Source organism: Lottia gigantea (assembly GCF_000327385.1).
Source record: "Lottia gigantea unplaced genomic scaffold LOTGIsca_5, whole genome shotgun sequence".
Classification (NCBI taxonomy): Eukaryota; Metazoa; Mollusca; class Gastropoda; family Lottiidae; genus Lottia; species Lottia gigantea.
In genome coordinates this window covers 4,718,207-4,735,264 of record NW_008709715.1, presented here as the reverse complement: position 1 = coordinate 4,735,264, position 17,058 = coordinate 4,718,207, and the positions used below count along the sequence as shown (strand labels likewise).

Sequence of the window (17,058 nt, the reverse complement as noted above, 5' to 3'; positions counted from 1 at the left end):
AAGGGATGTTTAAGAATCAAATTTCTCAAAATAAAACACAAGCCAGAAAACGCGAATACAGACAAAAGAAAGTGAAAAATCAGAGGAATAGACGCAGGCACAGGCACTGAAATAAAATGGCTTTTTCAGCATATTCGTTGGAGCCAGTGAAGACGGTCACAAGATATGTTGACGATATTTGTCACAGCGCACGATGACTCGTGATTGGCAAAATGAACACTCGCATGTTTTGGAAAGAATAAAGGTGTATCAATTTTTTTCTTCAGACCGACAGTTAGTTTACCTATACACCAACTCTTCTTTCTGTACAAAATAAACAATGTATCACATAACAATCCTTTTTTTTTATCACAAATCTTTTACAAAACCGCAATCCTTTTCAAGATAAAGAATCTTTGACACAATTACAATCTTTTGCTAAAAAAACGTGTCCTAGTCCAAAGTTACGTATAGATATATTCCATTTACAGTCCTTGCACATCTTACAAACTCAACTGGTGTGGCAAATTCTTGATTTGCTTCCTTAGCTTGAAATCTGTAAATTCCTATTCGATATCATATCATTTAGACATGTCAATAGCTTGGTGAACTTCGTCATACGTCATCTTGCCTTTAGTTAACAACATCTTTATAGCCATCTGAAATATAAGCACATATGTCATTTAGGATTTACGAATGGGCATACCCACAAAGCTATGTAGTTTTTAATCTTGAGAACCTTTATAAAAATCATACCTATATTGCCAGACCTTCTCTAAAAAGTCACTATTGAGAATCTAGAATCTGAATGACAATAACAATTTCATTTTCTATGTAATTGAGAGTGCTTCACAGTAGCGGAGCCAGGTTTATGTCCGAAGGGGGCGAGATATCTGAGATTGCCCGAATCTCTTACCTAGCTATGAGATTTTTGCCCAAAAAACTTGCTTCAAGAGAGAGAGAGAGAGAGAGAGAGAGAGAGGGGGGGGGGGGGGGTGTGCGGCCCCCGCTACCCCCCTTGTGCTACAGATTATGTATTATAAAGTCCATGGTCACTTGTAGACTTACCTCGTCTGTATGATGTTTGTTAGCTTTAAAATCATGTCGTGCCCATTCTTTTAGTTGTTCCCGGTAGCTCTTGTCAGGTACATTTTTTATCAATCTAAAAATATCTCGGTACAATTTCAATACTTGTGTTCTAAGCATAAACTGAAAAAAACCTCACAAAAAACTGCTCATAAACAAGCGGTATTACATACGAGAATAAAACAGTTGTTGTCTGTAGTTAAAATAACAGAGTAACTTCCCTTGTGTTACTCTTCCGATATCGTTTTTCAAGCGCATGCATATTAAGTAATGCAGGTAAACTGTATTATATCACAAAAACAGATTTTATAATATAATATAAATTATTTACATTCGATTGATATAAAGAAGTGAGATATTTACCCTACTGAGGCTTAGAGCTTCCTTCTTTACCATTATTTACAATTAACTTTTACTTTAGAGGTACGTTTAGTCATTTTGACTATGTGAAGTTGGCAGCTAATTTTCGTATTTTTCTTTTGGGTTAGAACAAAAGACGTCAATAGATACTCAAAAGTGTGAATTTTAGAAAAAGAATATAGTAAAAAAAATGATTAGCCTAAATAACAACACTTTCACCTTTTTATCAATGTCAATACTGTCAGGTCAGTCTTTGTATTAAACTGATAGTTTTGTTGTAGTCTGAACTGGTCCTGATTTGGTTATAAGAGTTGGGTCCCTTCAACTTATATCCTGCTTGGCTAAACCAAAGAACCTTAGACATGCGGAATAGGATATCTGTGCGTAGAACCATTGAGAATGGCTACGCATAGAACTGGAACGCCGACTAACGTCTTCTCTATTTCTATTTTTGTGGTTGACCTAATACATCATTTTCTTCCGATCACAATGTTTACAATCGCAGAATCGCATTTCGCCCATTATTTTTCTAAGAATTGAAACATCAAAATAGTGCTGTCTGTTAAGGTGCGAACACACGAGAGGTCTCGGTCGGAATTTTGTTATCTCCGACTCGAATCTTGAGTAAAATCTCGCGTGTGCCCGTGCTTCCATGACAAGATTATCGCGCCACCGACAGGAATTATAACAAGTGTGATAATTGTCTCCGATAGTTTTATCGTCTGCAAGACAGTCCGTCATCATCCAATCAGATTCCTTTTGATTTCAATTGCATGCTCCGCACGTGATTATCGACAAGGTCGAAAACGACCGACTGATGATTTTTGTCTTCTCGTGGCCCGTGCCAGTCGTTGAAACTCAAGACAAGACTCTAATCAACGACAAAAGTCTCCGAACAAGACTGCTCGTGTGCTCACACCTTTAGATTGTCTTTGGTGGATGAAACGAGACAGCAAATGAAACAAAATATTATTTGGAAATGTGATTTTACAGAGGGTCATTTTCTGTCCATATGTGTCTTTATCACATGATGTAAATTTCTGTGAATAATGTGAATTTACTTTCATTATGTTATATTGAAATTCCTTTATTATATTGATTAGGCTGAATACAACTTAAACATAACATATGGGTGGTGATAATTGTTGTATTGTTGGTTGTACAACAAGTCGTGCAAAAAACAGGTTTGAGTTTTTTTCACCTTCCAAATGCCAAAAAACACCCTGAATAGCGGTCAAGAATTCTTCAAATTATAAGATCAGTCAGGAAAGATTCATTAAATTTGGAGAAACTAACACTATGTTCGTGACATTTTACTCCAAAATACTTAATAGAAAATACCGGTACCAGTAAGTACCCTAATATTTGTTACTTAGATAATGATTTTCACTATTTCTCTCCCGCGATACTACATTATATGTTTATGTGTTTGTTTACAGATTTATAGAACAGTAAGTAAGCCTATGACATGTTCATGAATTGACATTGCCTGCAAACCTTGGGGAAAATTCCCTTTGTTGCACTCAGCAGAGATATTATCTATATAATTTCTGTTATATTTTTAACATTTCAGACAAAAGAAAAATATATACCTTGAAGGTTGGCAGCAGACCAACATTGTTTATACTAGAGAAATATATTCCAACTAAACGAAATGCTCCCAGAAAACCACCAGTAAGTTAGAGCTATATCTAAGCCTATCATTCTTTATTACATGAATAATCATCTAATTGAAAATTGCATTTGGGGGAGGAGAGTGAATTTTTGGCCGTTCATTGGATTGTGGTTTTGAATACAAGGGCCTACAGTTCCTCTGGATGGTATTATGATTAAATTTGCCAATTTAGAGTCTCCTGAGAGAAAAACATTTTTAATTTTTTTTATTAGATATAATAAAGATAGATTAAATTATAGCATAACATCAGTTTGTAAGTGTCTCTAAAACACTATTCTGGATAGGATGAAAAAGTTCTTGTGTTCCATCAATAAAAATTAATTATTTAATTAGTGGACATTGGTGTGTTCTTGAAATCCTACAAACTTCTCTTTCCCTAACCTTTAGTATGATTGAAGTATTATGTACATATGAAATGCTGAAAATACTTTACAGATTGTTCATACAGATATTTACTTTCTTGCAGGTCGTAAGAATTCTTCCTTGTACGAACACTACATTTCAACCATCTTTTATTGATATAAGTCAAAATATTCAAGTATCGAGTGGATGGATCTACGAACGAAATGAAAATAACTTAATACTTTATAAATTTGAAAATGGAAGATCTCTAAAGGTGGATGTTGACTCGGATTTAGTATGCAGAAGGTTTTACAACGACTATAGGATTCCAGACACTGGTATAATTCAGTCTGATTTATATTCTTTTATACAATTTTGAAAATTCTGAATTCTGTTAAGGGATCCCTGATAAAAATCTACAGAGCTACTCTGATATCAATCAGACAAACTTAAAATGGAATGTCCTCATGTAATTAATTATCAAACTACAATCAGATCAACAACATGTCGTGGATTTAGTAATCTATCAAATGTTAAAGGTATTTGTATAAACTGTTATTTTGTGAAGACAAACCTTAAAAGCAAATTAAGACCAGTTGTGTGTACCTCAGAGACCAAAATTATTTCATCTAAAACAGCTAGTAATAAAACATTCTCTCTGTTAAAATAGTGTCCAATACATCAATTGTAGAGCGATATAGAAATACCACTGTTAGAATAGTGTCCAATACATCAACTGTAGAGCGGTATAGAAATACCACTGTTAAAATAGTGTCCAATACATCAACTGTAGAGCGGTATAGAAATACCACTGTTAAAATAGTGCTCAATCATCAGTTGTGGAGCGATATAGAAATATTAAAATAGGACCTAAAAAAACATGTTGTTACTCTGAGTTTCACGCTATGCGATCTTCAATCTACATGGTTATTTTGTAATTATTATTTTTCAATTTAAGTTGCCAAATGTGTTTTGAAAGTCCAGTACTATTTTCACATTTTTGATGTTTAAACGACTGCATATGATTGTAAAATCTTTGTTTAAAAGTGTTTACAGTCAGTAGCAGATATGTTTTACGTTCATTTGTGTCAATGTTTGTGACTCCTGCCTTATATATAATATTATTAGTTTGGCATTCACCTTTTAGTGGAATTAATTCTTTGTTCCTACAGTTACATGGTTTAGATGTATGTTAAAGTTTGTCATCGGCTTCAGCCAAATTCTTATTATTAGATTTTATTAAAGTTTCTAAGATGGGCATACAATTGTAACTGACCTTTGCTATTGTTGACAGCGGAGATGTATTTAAAGGCTGCCATTCATCAGCCTATGTTTTGCCCATTTTACCTTTGTTGAAGAGCAGGAATTTCATGAGTCGTTAACATGATTGTAGAATATTGCATTGCAAGGGGCATTCCGTTTTTATACGCCCACACGTAAGACGGGCGTATATTGTAATCACCCCGTCGGTCCGTCCGTCCGTTCACATTTGGCTCGTGCTCACTCTACAGGCTACAGTTCTTTATGGATTCTTTTGATTTTATTTTGTGTGTCAATGTCATTATGAAGATGATCCCTATTGATTTTCGTGATGATCGGATAATTTTTCACCGAAATATCGTGTCTGACTTGACGTTTTTCTCTATCAGCTATATTGTGCAACTCGTGCTCACTCTACAGGCTACAATTTTTTACAGATTCTTTTGATTTTTATTTTGTATGTCTATGTCGTTATGAAGATGATCCCTATTGATTTTCATGATGATCTATCGATTTTCATGATGATCGGATAATTTTTCACCGAAATATCGTGTCTGACCTGACGTTTTACTCTATTAGCTATATTGTGCAACTCGTGCTCACTCTACAGGCTACAATTCTTTACAGATTCTTTTGATTTTTATTTTGTATGTCAATGTCATTATGAAGATGATCCCTATCGATTTTCGTGATGATCGGATAATTTTTCACCGAAATATCGTGTCTGACTTGACGTTTCACTCTATTAGCTATATTGTGCAACCCTATAGTCACTAAAGACTGTTTAATCATTTCTGACAGCTGCAGTCGGCGTATGTTACCTTGCCTGGCAAGCTATCTTTTTATTGGTCAAAAAATTCTTTTGCTCAAATTTGTGAAAACTATACACAAAAATTTAGAGAAATGTAATATAAGTTTTAACTTTAAACCTAACGCTTTTTGGAAGCTGTTAAAAACTACCAAATGGATAAAAGTAAAATAAATACCTAATTATGTCTCCTAAAGGTTTCAACTAATAATTTCGAGCCATTATAAATCCCAACACCAAAACGAGGTCCAATTGCTTAATTAACAATTAGTATTCTTTTTTAGTACGTTTGTAATTCATCCTTTGAAAACATCTCAGTTTGGTCAAGTAGATAGCCTACATATATTTAAACAGCGTACTTTAGAAATATTTTCAGGTATAGTATATAATGTTTTTGATAATGAAAATTCTGCATAATGCCCCTTTAATGATTATGTTACCAATGAATTGCCAAACTGTTATACTGTTTTGCGGCTTGGCTCGTTAAAATAAAATCAAATCACATCGTTAACTTTCAAATGTTTTATTAAATAATATTCCTACCCGTTTTAATTCAACAATGATTAATTTAGCATAAATATATAAATATTATCACTCATATAGGGTAAACATCATAATAGTTTTATCAGTATGATGTAAGCATGCAATCTATGGGTACTAATTGTTATATCACACCTTAACTCCCTTCGAACCTAGCGCCTCAATAGCAAACAGATTGCATTGCACAATTTCAGTTTTCTGCGCTAAGAGTAATAATCGTCTGTATTTTGGTTCTTTTTGGAACGTTCTGAATGAAAGGCTAATAGAATTGTACGGAATATATGACGTCACCAGTCCTGCAATATGTCACAACTGAAATTCATATGAGATCTCATAAAGTCACACCATCCGCGCTCATAAAGAGAATTCAAGGATGAGGACAATACTGTTAGTGTAACAAAATCATTAAAACATTTTCAGACCTTGAACTGGTTGACTTCTTCATAGAAATCCAAATACATGCTAATTCATAATCCGAGCTATATTAATACAATACACATATCATTATATCATTACCAACTTTTTAATCGAAATTTTCCATATTGCTGTAAAGATAGTCACAGAAGGTATCTTATCTTATCAATAATATGAACTAATAAAATTCTCAAAATATTGAAAAAATAAGCATTTGTGACATAATGTTCATTGAAAGACTTTATCACAGCAATTCGTACAAAAATATCACAATCCATTAGTTTTAATTTTACTAAATATACATATAAAATAACATTGGTTACCCAGCAATATTTCAAATAAAAAGCTTATCAATAACGTTGGGATTTAAGTTTGTAATCTTTACAATATAAAATCCTTGTAAGCTTCTATTGTGGATTCTCACGACCGAAAGAAAAAAAAATACTACGACAAATTCGGAGCGAATGGCATCTAGGCTAATTAAATTTCCATCGGACTGCGAAAGATAGATCAAATAGGGAAGACCAGCATGTGACCTACGAAATTATATAGGGCGAGGTTCAACCAATTGGTTATACTATAAAAAAAAAATTCACTGATCAGATTTAGCCCCATGTTCGAAATACGTGAAGATTTAAGGTTCTCAACAGATCTTGACATGATTAGGAAAAATGTTGGTATCAAGTCTAAAATTTAGAATTTTGCGGTATAAGATACCAACAGATACTTGTAAATCAGTTCGATATTTTAATATCTTCAATCTATCATAAAGAAACACAAGTACGAAATGTGAGAACCCACAAAATATCAACGAGTTATTTAAAAACATCAGCACTATCTATTGATGTAGCTCCCATTTGACAGTCTGACAAATCAGAGTCAGTTTCCCGGGTTGACGATTTACTCGTTTTCTTGCCAGGCCGTAATAATGGTGAAGACGGAGGCTTCTCCCCTTTCTTTACTTTTGATTTAGTCTTTGATTTTTTCTCTTCCTTTTTGCCCTTTTTTATTTTCTTTTCTTCTTCCCGTCTTCTTTCTGCTTCTTTTAACCTTTCTTCTTCCTTAATGCGCTTTTCTTCTTCTTCCTTTTCTTTCAAATATTTCTTCTCATCCTCAACATCATGTTGAATTGAGAATATTCGAGAGCGAACATATACGAAAGGTCTCGATTTAGGAGGAATTTGCACTTTCGGAGGTTCTTGTGGCGGTTTAGGTGGTGGAGTCCACTTTACGTTTGTGTGGATAATTTCAGGCTTCTGCTCCATATCTTTCTTCTTTTTAGAGAAGAGCCTCTGCATAAACCCCGTCTTTTCCCTCTTCTGTTGACTCTTTGGATCAGATGAAGCTGTAGACTGTCTTGCCTTGTAGTCTTCTTGGTTGGTGGCCGGGTCAACATATTTATCACTTGTTCCAGAGGAAATAGTGCCTATGGAAGGAGTAAGCGAAAGAGTCATTGAGTCACCCGATGTAACTGATAGAAACGAAACTTCTGAAGAGTCTGAACAAGACGACGGTGTTCTGGTCTCTGATATGGCTGGAAGAGGTGATCGAGAGTGCGGTTTCTGGGATTTCTGATTACTAGAATATATCTCTGAAACAGGCTTTTCTGGTGAAACTTGACGATTGCTTACTGGGATTTTACTGGGTGAAGCTTGACGGGGGCTCGGAGATGATCTCATCGGAGGGGAGTGTCCTGCCTTCTTCAGTAGTGTATGAGTTGGTACTGTAGCTATTCGACCTGGAGCTGAGTTATATCTCAGTAAAGGCAATCTACTTGGAGGTGATGTTGGTATCATTAAGGCACTCAATGGCGAGTTCTCAGTGGAAAATTGCCGTGGAAGACTTCTTGATTTATAGCTGTTGTAATCCTCTGTTTTCTTTCCTTTCAGTGTCGTGATTGGCTGTGGTTTACGTTGAGTTTTCCGCATCAACACGGGTGACACACTTGGCTGACTATGGAGAGGCGGTTGAAGGGTATCCTTTTCACTTGACTGAGGTTTCTCTGAAGGCTTTACACTTGTCTTTGATTCACCAACACTGGGATCATGATCATTCTTGTTAAGAGAAATGTCATTATTTTTAAAAACCTTCTCCGGTGTTTTAGAAGAAGATCCACGTGGTCGTAACACGGGTGTTGGCGGCGAAGAGACAGATTCCCTTTGAGGTGTAGTTTTAGAACTCGTTTTCAGAATAGATTTGATGGGGGTAGGACTTCTTGGAGCAGATTTTGTCGTTGGATTTTCAGATTGTTTTCCTGAGTCTTCTTTTAGAATAACGGGAGGTGGTAGTAGTTCTTTTGATTTGGTCTTTGATTCTTTCTTGTTCCCTGGTTTGCTGTCCTTTGGTTTTCTCGAGGTTTCTGCCAGGAGTTGCTGTAGTTGTTTTTGGCGTTCCTCTTCTGATTTTTCAACAGGTGAGCTTTTCGCATTTAGACTTGATGAACTGTCAGTTAAAACAAATGATGATGTTAGCTCAGATGAGTCCGAGCCATGTCTTTTCGAATGAAAACCTTTTCCAAAGAATGCTTCGGTGTCACTGCTAAGTCTCATTGTTGGACTGTTGAGTCGATCAGACACATTTCTCAGTTTTGATATACATTCTGAAATTTTTCCATCCAGGAGAGTTGGGTCTGTTTCTACCGATACGTCCACCACTTCGGCTTTAGCTGTCATTGTCACTTTGTCTGAAACAGGAGCCTTATGGACCGATGCTTCACGTTGTACTCTACCGCCAAATTTTGATGCAGTTTCGGTAATAAATTTTGATTGACTGGTACTAGTTGCCTTATCAGTTCTTGAAACATAAAAAGTCATAGTTCCTTTAGAAAATAAATGTCTGATAGGTGTACACGTTTCTTTTTCAAATGTTAATTTTGAATGAGTATTAACGCCAATGTTTTTGGTAAACAAAAATTGGTCGTCGGTGACCGGAGTTGATGTTCCCGGTGGAGAGAATGTCTGGGTTCCTGTTTCAATTCCATCCAACCAGTCTGTAGAGGTTTCGTCATCAACCATTTCGATATCATTGTCAGACGAGCTGTACTCAGACACGAGATCAAAATCAGCTTGGGGAAATACAATAATATCATCAACGTCTATTTCACTTAATAATCCAATGTAAGGCAGTGATTCTGTAGATGTTGCTACATCAACGTAGTCCTTGAGGTTACTTTGAGGTTCGTCCAGATCAAAGGCAGCACTGACTGATTTGTCTTTAGTGGAAATAACATTAGTTTGGGTATCGACATCGACCACATCAGGAGAGTTGCCGTATATTGACAATGCCATTGTTCCCACCTCTTGGGTCTCTTGCTTTTGTGGCATAGTTCCACTGTCTATGAATTGCTTTTCCTCGTGCATTAACTGTTCACATCGAACACACTCTAAAATGTCAGACTGAGAATTACTAAAAGAGGTGTCTAAACTAGAATTGCCCATAGAATTATCCCCAAGTCTTGAATGTCCACATTGGGTCTCTTTGTTGTGTGTATCGATGATTTCCTTACAAACGCATAGCTCAGCCATCGTGATTTCATCCACCATTTGAATGTCATCTGTTGATATATTGGCATCCTGTGTTTGTATGTCAACACTGGTTTGTGCTTCTGTAGTCTGCACTTGTTCAGTCATTGTTTCTGTATCAGTGGAAACCATAACAGTCGCTATACCAGTCTCCCGATACGTTTTAACATCAGTGTATGTGGCTTGTTCCATTGTGATAATAGCGTTTGTCGATACACTGGCATCAAACGTAGCAGGAGTCGGAGGAGATACACCAGTATCCATATACTGAGGTTTATTGGTTAATGTCCATTTGTCGACATTTTGTATCGGACTTGTTCCTGTTTCTTTATCACATACACGTACATCTAATGTCTCCGTACTCGATTCCATACAATGAAAGCTCAAACGATCCATGGATTTCACCATGGCTTCTAAACTGTCTGTTCCTACACACGCGTTTTCAAATCGGACATTAGTGGATTTTATGGTCTCTGTGACCCCGTTTACGACCGGTTTGTCACTTAGAGGCACGTCGGTTTGAGATTGACCCGTAGATGTTTTGCACGGACGCATATTCGTTGCTACAGTTCGTTGCTTTGGTCTAACTTGTATGCCATGACTCTCTTGTTTCACAGAATCTGTTAGTGTTCCGTTTTCTAATAGAGTAGGATTCACAGTACACATTGCACGTTCAGTCGTCATAGTAGATTCTGTCCATGTTACTTTAGATTCACTTGTAACATGAGGCGTTCCGGATGCAGAATCAACACACGAAACTTTGACAGTAGAAACACTTTTATGCTGCTGTCCCTCATAATCAGTAGCAGCCGAACAAGATGTGGTGCTAATGATCGGAGTTTGCGTCTCGATTATACCAGTATTTGGTAGCACCATAATACACTGATCTTTTTGTACTATTTTATCGGGAGAGGTTTCTTTATCTACCATCTTAGGTTCAGAAGTAGAGCGGTTTAGTCGGTTTATCTCGCGACGATCTCGACGCCTTCTCCTGTCACTACGACTATTGTCTTCAGAATGCCCATTAATCCTGACTTCATCGTTCATTAATGACCCATTAGAAAAAATATTATCACCCTCATTATTACCAATAGTACTGATGTCTGTCTGTATTTTTCGACTACGAATCCATCTATTTAGTCTATTATTAGAGGAATTTGTATCACATGCTGCGCTGAGAGAATTAGTCCCGTTAGTCAGAGGTATTGAGGTCATACAAGTCTGATCATACATTACAACTTTATCTGTTTGATTCTTTTGAGTCCTTGTGTCGTTTTTAAGGGTCATGGTCCCTCTTGTTTTTGTGTCAACCTCATACGCGTTGCTTCCCCTGTCTCGGAAATCAGTTCGTATTGTGTTTGTTTCTCTATTCGATGTCACTAAACCCTCTGTTTGATTACCCCCACATTTTAATGATATGTTCATGTTAGCGTCCATACTGGTGGTACTATTGGACACCTCTTTACTGGCGGTCTGTGTGGATTGTGTGACACCACTGCCCCTATGAATTTCAGATTCGAACTCCTCATCTTCACCTTTGATAGAAATATGTCCAAGTGTCACATCCCCCGGAATAAAACGTACGTCTTCAGGCAAATTGTCTGGAATATCAGGTAGTTTAGTTTCTAGGAGATGTGCGAATTTAGCCTGAAGTTCACGTTTTAATAACATCATTTCAACACCTTTATCTTTCATGATAATTTCAGTCAAGTTACATGTACTTTGTAAATTATCTAAATTTTCTTGCAACCAGGATTTATTCTGAATAAAGTCCATCACATTATGCCCGAAAAGATCATCCACCTTTTTGATGAGTTCACGTTCCTTAGCACGTACTTGTGTCATATAATCGATGGCAATATCACGAATACGCTCACGGATTTCTTTCATCAATAACTCATATTTGTCAATAATTTTCACGCGATCAGAAACACCCCCTAACCTTTGTTTACACTTGTCTAATAAGTCTACTAACGTTTCTTTATATTTAGTAAAACCTTCATTAAAGGAACATATTTCATGGTCGCGATGTTCCTGGAAGGTACAAACCACACAGATACAAGCGTCACATGGTTCACAATAAAACCGAACTATCTCCTCGGGATGTGCTTTACACTCAATATCCTTCTCACCCTCGATATCAATCAGACTGTGCTTCTGGGTGACTTTAGTCGTCATGTGTAATTCCACACAACCAGCACACAATAACTTATTACATTCTAAACATTTGGAGCAGGCTTCATTAGATCTTGGTCTAATAGTATGGCATATTTCACATGGGGGCACCTTGGTACACACACGTTTATTTATAACTTCAGTCAGACTAGAAACTAGAAAATTATCCTGAAGGTTTCGTATACCTCCCGATGGAATTTCAGTCTTTTTCCGACACAAAGGACATCCAACATATCTACTGTACAGATTATAGCGACTTGGTCTGCTATTCTCTGCTTCTGTATGTTTCTGAATACAATCACAACAAAATGTGTGTAAACAAACTAAAGTCTTCGGATCTTTGTATGGTTCAAAACAAATTTTACAAATGAGAAACTGGTCGTTTATTTCTTTCATAAGTTTCGTTCCCGTCGCCATTTTGTGATAGTGTGTTTGCAGTTGTCGTTGGCAATATTTGTCTACAGGTTAGTTCAGATTATTTTGGATGCAGGTTTATTGGTGGTTGAGTTGACACAAGACATCAAGACGTGTTGTATTTGAAAGTAAATAACACAATGCTCTCTTTAGGGAAATATTTCAATGGTTAAGAATTATTTTCTTTATCTTCATCACAGCTCATGCTATTTGTTGTTCATCTAAAAGTATAAACAGTAAGAAATTAGTATGAATTAGCATTTATGACCATTAAATATACATCATCACACAAATGTTATGTATTAAAGAAGGCTCTATATTGTATGGTTCACGTGCCTTTATATGACATTCTACGATGTAGAAGTATCATATCATTACGTGATTCCACCTAAACAAAGCTTTTATTGACGTATTTTAGTATTAGTATAAACAGCTTTTGCGATAGTGACGTCATAAATCTCTTTTGGTGGATTCCAAGATCCACAGACGTCTGATTGAAAATTGGATTTATGCAAATCAGACATGTTTACCATACACACATAAACGGTTAGAAAAACTACCTTACAATCCCTATAAGAAACTGGGATATCATCAGAAACTATGATATGAGGTTAATTTGGAAGCTTGTATTTCACGAATGAATGGAAGATTTAATTTCACGTATAAATGGAAGTCTTAATTCTCTTATCAACAATCACGTGTGTTCTATAATTAATACAAGAAGTAAGAACATCAGGTACAAGCAACTGAAACGTTACACCGAAACCATATTTTCACAACACCAAGAAATCTCTTGTCTAATCAAAATATTTTCTATATTATCGTTACCTCAGAATGTCATCTTTCACATAACGTACGTTATATTTTAATGGAGCTGAAAGCCTGTAGTATAAATAAGCTCTTGTTATCATTTGTTCAACAAAGTTTAAAGATTAATGATAAACATTACACGGAATATTCTCCATTCATTGGCACTGGTAATCAGACGGATATTTAGATACTGGCTTCACCAATCTCTTCTGTACACAATTTAACTGAAAAAATATATCCGGTAATAGATTCCTGATTCCATCTCTTACGTATTTAAAGGTTGTACGACATTTTGAATTTCGAATTCTTTTGATTTAATTAAAAGCAAAGTTCAATTTAAAAATTTCATTATCGTACTTCGATGCTATCAATGTCAGACGATATATATTTTAACATAATATTTTCGGGGGTAAAATGCAGCTTTACATTTGTGGGTATCATCACATCACAAAAAAAATTTCGCCCAATGTATAAAATCGGCGCTCATGACCATTGGTATTGTATAACTCAAATCAGGTTTTGAGCATGCATAATCAGGTTATGTCTGTGTCTATCTGGGACAATCACTTTCAGAAAATACTATAATATTGAAGAATAGCTGGTTTAGTGGAGTAAGATTTTCACATGCACAACTATAAACAATCTAGTAGAGAAAATTTCAGAATTAGTTTATCATTCTTTACCTCAAAGTTCAAATTCATATGATTGGTGTAGATACGAAAACAGTTCTTCTAGCTTCATACAGTTATTAAAGATGGTATCGGGAATAGTTTCGTACGATTTATCACTCTTAGGTATTTCTCACAGAAACTGTTCCGCTGAAATATACAAATATTAATATCATGAGTTAAAGATACAAGTAATTACTGGAATTTTCATATAGCAATATAAATCGAAACAAATAAGCAATATCATTTTGCTGCTCTTACACCTCTGTTGGTGCTGTTGTAACGGGCGGTAAAAGTCAAGTGAAATGTAGTTTTACGTCCTTTTTTCTGCACTTGATAGACTGAGAATAGCACGTGAGTTCTGAATAAAAAACTAAAACATCACAATAGCTGCTCAAAATGGAAATTGCGACATACTGAATGATTAGTACAGTACATCAACGATAGACTCACTTGCTCAGTAAAGATAATCAGATGTCCTTCATTTGAAATGGCGACAAAACACCAAGTGCATAGACGTAACAAGTTCATACAAGTGTATTAATGTTTTTTTATATTTAACAATTTACACCTTTCTACTACTTGTAGTGTACAACTTTCACATAATATAATACATATTTATAGCTTCTACTTATCAATTATAGAGAAGTTATATACAGGTAATAATAACATATATCAATGAGCGTATAGGTATAATTCATATTACAAAGTAGCTGGAGCAAAAGACCTAAAATGCGATGCTTTACAGTATAAATATACATCTGGTGAGAATTGCCTTCTGAAACAAGATTTGTTACCAAACCCCAAATTATGTTACCTCCGAGCTTGACGAAATACACGACAGCATGTTCAGTTATAAAGCCCAAGACAGCTATAACCTAACTTGCAGTATTACGTTTTATTACGGACCTATTTCAGAGACATTAGATTACGGATACAATCATTTGTTTCTTAATAGCTAAGAATACATCGTACTTTTTCGCCTCAAGAAGACATCACATTATAAATGATGTAGATCCTAATGGTTGAATACACTCCACATTTACACTATTGAATCATACATGTCAGAACAAAGACCGTTTATATGTTTCCAAATGATAAAGAGACATCTTTGTATGCTTTAAATTTTGAATTATATTTAAATGCCTCTTGATATTTAAGCCAATCACACAACTTGTAAAGCCTCTTTAAACATGTGTTAAACTTGAAAACTCTTTGATAATGTTATTTGTATGTTGCAGGTATTTCGTGGCAGATGTTTGAAAATCTTTTTAAATTATAACCTGAATTACTTTGATGTGAGTTTTAAAGTGGGTCATTAATTGGTGATATATTACATGTGTAGACGCTTCGAAATACGTTTATATCACTGGCGTCAACATAATTCTGAGCAAATTCGATAAATCCTCTGTAGTGTAGTAACAAGTCCAAAACCAGCAGACTTTATCCAGCCTCTGATAACTCTTTTTGAGATGATGCTTCGAGCTGTGCCATGAAAGATCGTATCGAATACGCAGGCATTGTCATTTTTATAAACCAACACTGACGCAGGGAAATAGGACGTAAAACTCACTTCATTTCTTAAGTCAGATGTCTGCTATGATCAGAAAACGACAGGCGAGACAATGACATAACCCTTACTTACTTACCATCTTCACAATCTCCTGCTATTAGGAACCGCATTTAACACCTTGACTTCACTGGACTCTTCTCTTGTATCATGGAATGGGGCGATTTGATAGGATTGTATGCTAGTGAATACTGCCAATCAGTGCCTTCGACATGGCTTATTGTTAACAGACTTTCTGTCGAAGATTCTATCTGGCTGTATTCGGTAACGTTTACAATAAAAATACATCTCTGCATTAACAAACCTCAGTGTTACAAAACAAAAACCTAATGAAGTCAAGGTATTAGACGATGTTCGTGATAGCTTAATAGCGGAAGCATGTCCAACAACACAACAAACACAGACGTATCAATTTTCTTTAATTATTATGATGTGTCGAATCTATACGTATCGAAACCCAAAATACAAGCAACTTTGGTTCTTTGATGAAATGGGGTGTCTGGAACAAGACATATTTCTAACGTAACGATGTAAGATAACCAGTTTACATGACGTTGAAGTGTTTTCTTTTTAATTATCTTTCAGAGATTTCATGATACAGTTTTAACGACCAAGATTTCTGATAAAACAAGTTTGATATTTGATTGATTCGAGTTTTTTCTTACTTTACTGCTACTTCAAAGCTTTGTACTAAAATGCAGCGTTTTCGTTCTTCATAAAAAGATTTTAGAGTAACCGATTTTTAGAGAAGGTTCATGTTAAATTCTTTTTTATGATTCTGTTTAGTATCCAGTTCTGACAGGTCATGACATGGTCCTTATACCGGAAGTAATATTAAAGTCACAGATGCGTCATTTTTTGACCAAAAGTGCCTTAGTCTCAGAAACGGGAATTTTTTGGCTAAGCCAATCAGTAATGGGCAGACGTGTCATGTGTCATTTTCTATGCATTATTGATGTTTTGAATAATGACACTCGGACGAATCACACTACTACGTTATTATAACGGTAACGCCCGTGGTGCCTCAAAGAGTTACTTACCGGATCGTTCACCTGAGGGTTCGGAGCTCGATTAGTCCCGAGAGAAGCTGATTGGTAAAACGTAAAACTTCAATTAACTAAGGTGCAGGATATAAATTGGTAAATCGACAATTCAAACAATCTGTTCTTAAATCAGGTCAAGCGAAATACCAAATGCTGCCTATATTCATAATGGTCTTACCGTGTATAATTAACAGTTTATTAGGTGTATATATCCCTATTAAGGCACTGAGTGGTATTCCTGTACCATGTCATATCTTATATCCATTTACCATATCACTACAGTTAAATATACACTTAGCTGGCATAGATCTACTTTTCTTTATGTCTTTTCAGTTCTGTAGATCGTGAAGAATGTTTTATTCATTCGTCGAGGTTGAGTTTATCATTCGAACG

At 35.6% G+C, this 17,058-nt stretch overlaps 2 protein-coding genes across 2 annotated transcripts; both read right to left on the bottom strand.

Moving 5' to 3' along the window:
• Positions 1-7: 7 nt before the first annotated feature.
• On the bottom strand, positions 8-1,475 carry LOTGIDRAFT_210328 (hypothetical protein). The gene is made up of 3 exons (XM_009062074.1): positions 1,429-1,475; positions 1,048-1,188; positions 8-638 (listed from the first exon to the last, which is right to left on the bottom strand). Exons 1-3 carry the CDS (start codon positions 1,459-1,461, stop codon positions 561-563), a joined length of 252 nt encoding a protein of 83 aa, XP_009060322.1. The 5' UTR covers positions 1,462-1,475; the 3' UTR covers positions 8-560.
• Positions 1,476-12,004: 10,529 nt separating this feature from the next.
• On the bottom strand, positions 12,005-12,577 carry LOTGIDRAFT_106854 (hypothetical protein; the record flags this gene model as incomplete). The annotated part of the gene is made up of 1 exon (XM_009062073.1): positions 12,005-12,577. A coding segment is annotated over one exon (573 nt), but the record flags the coding sequence as incomplete, so codon positions are not given.
• Positions 12,578-17,058: the final 4,481 nt, after the last annotated feature.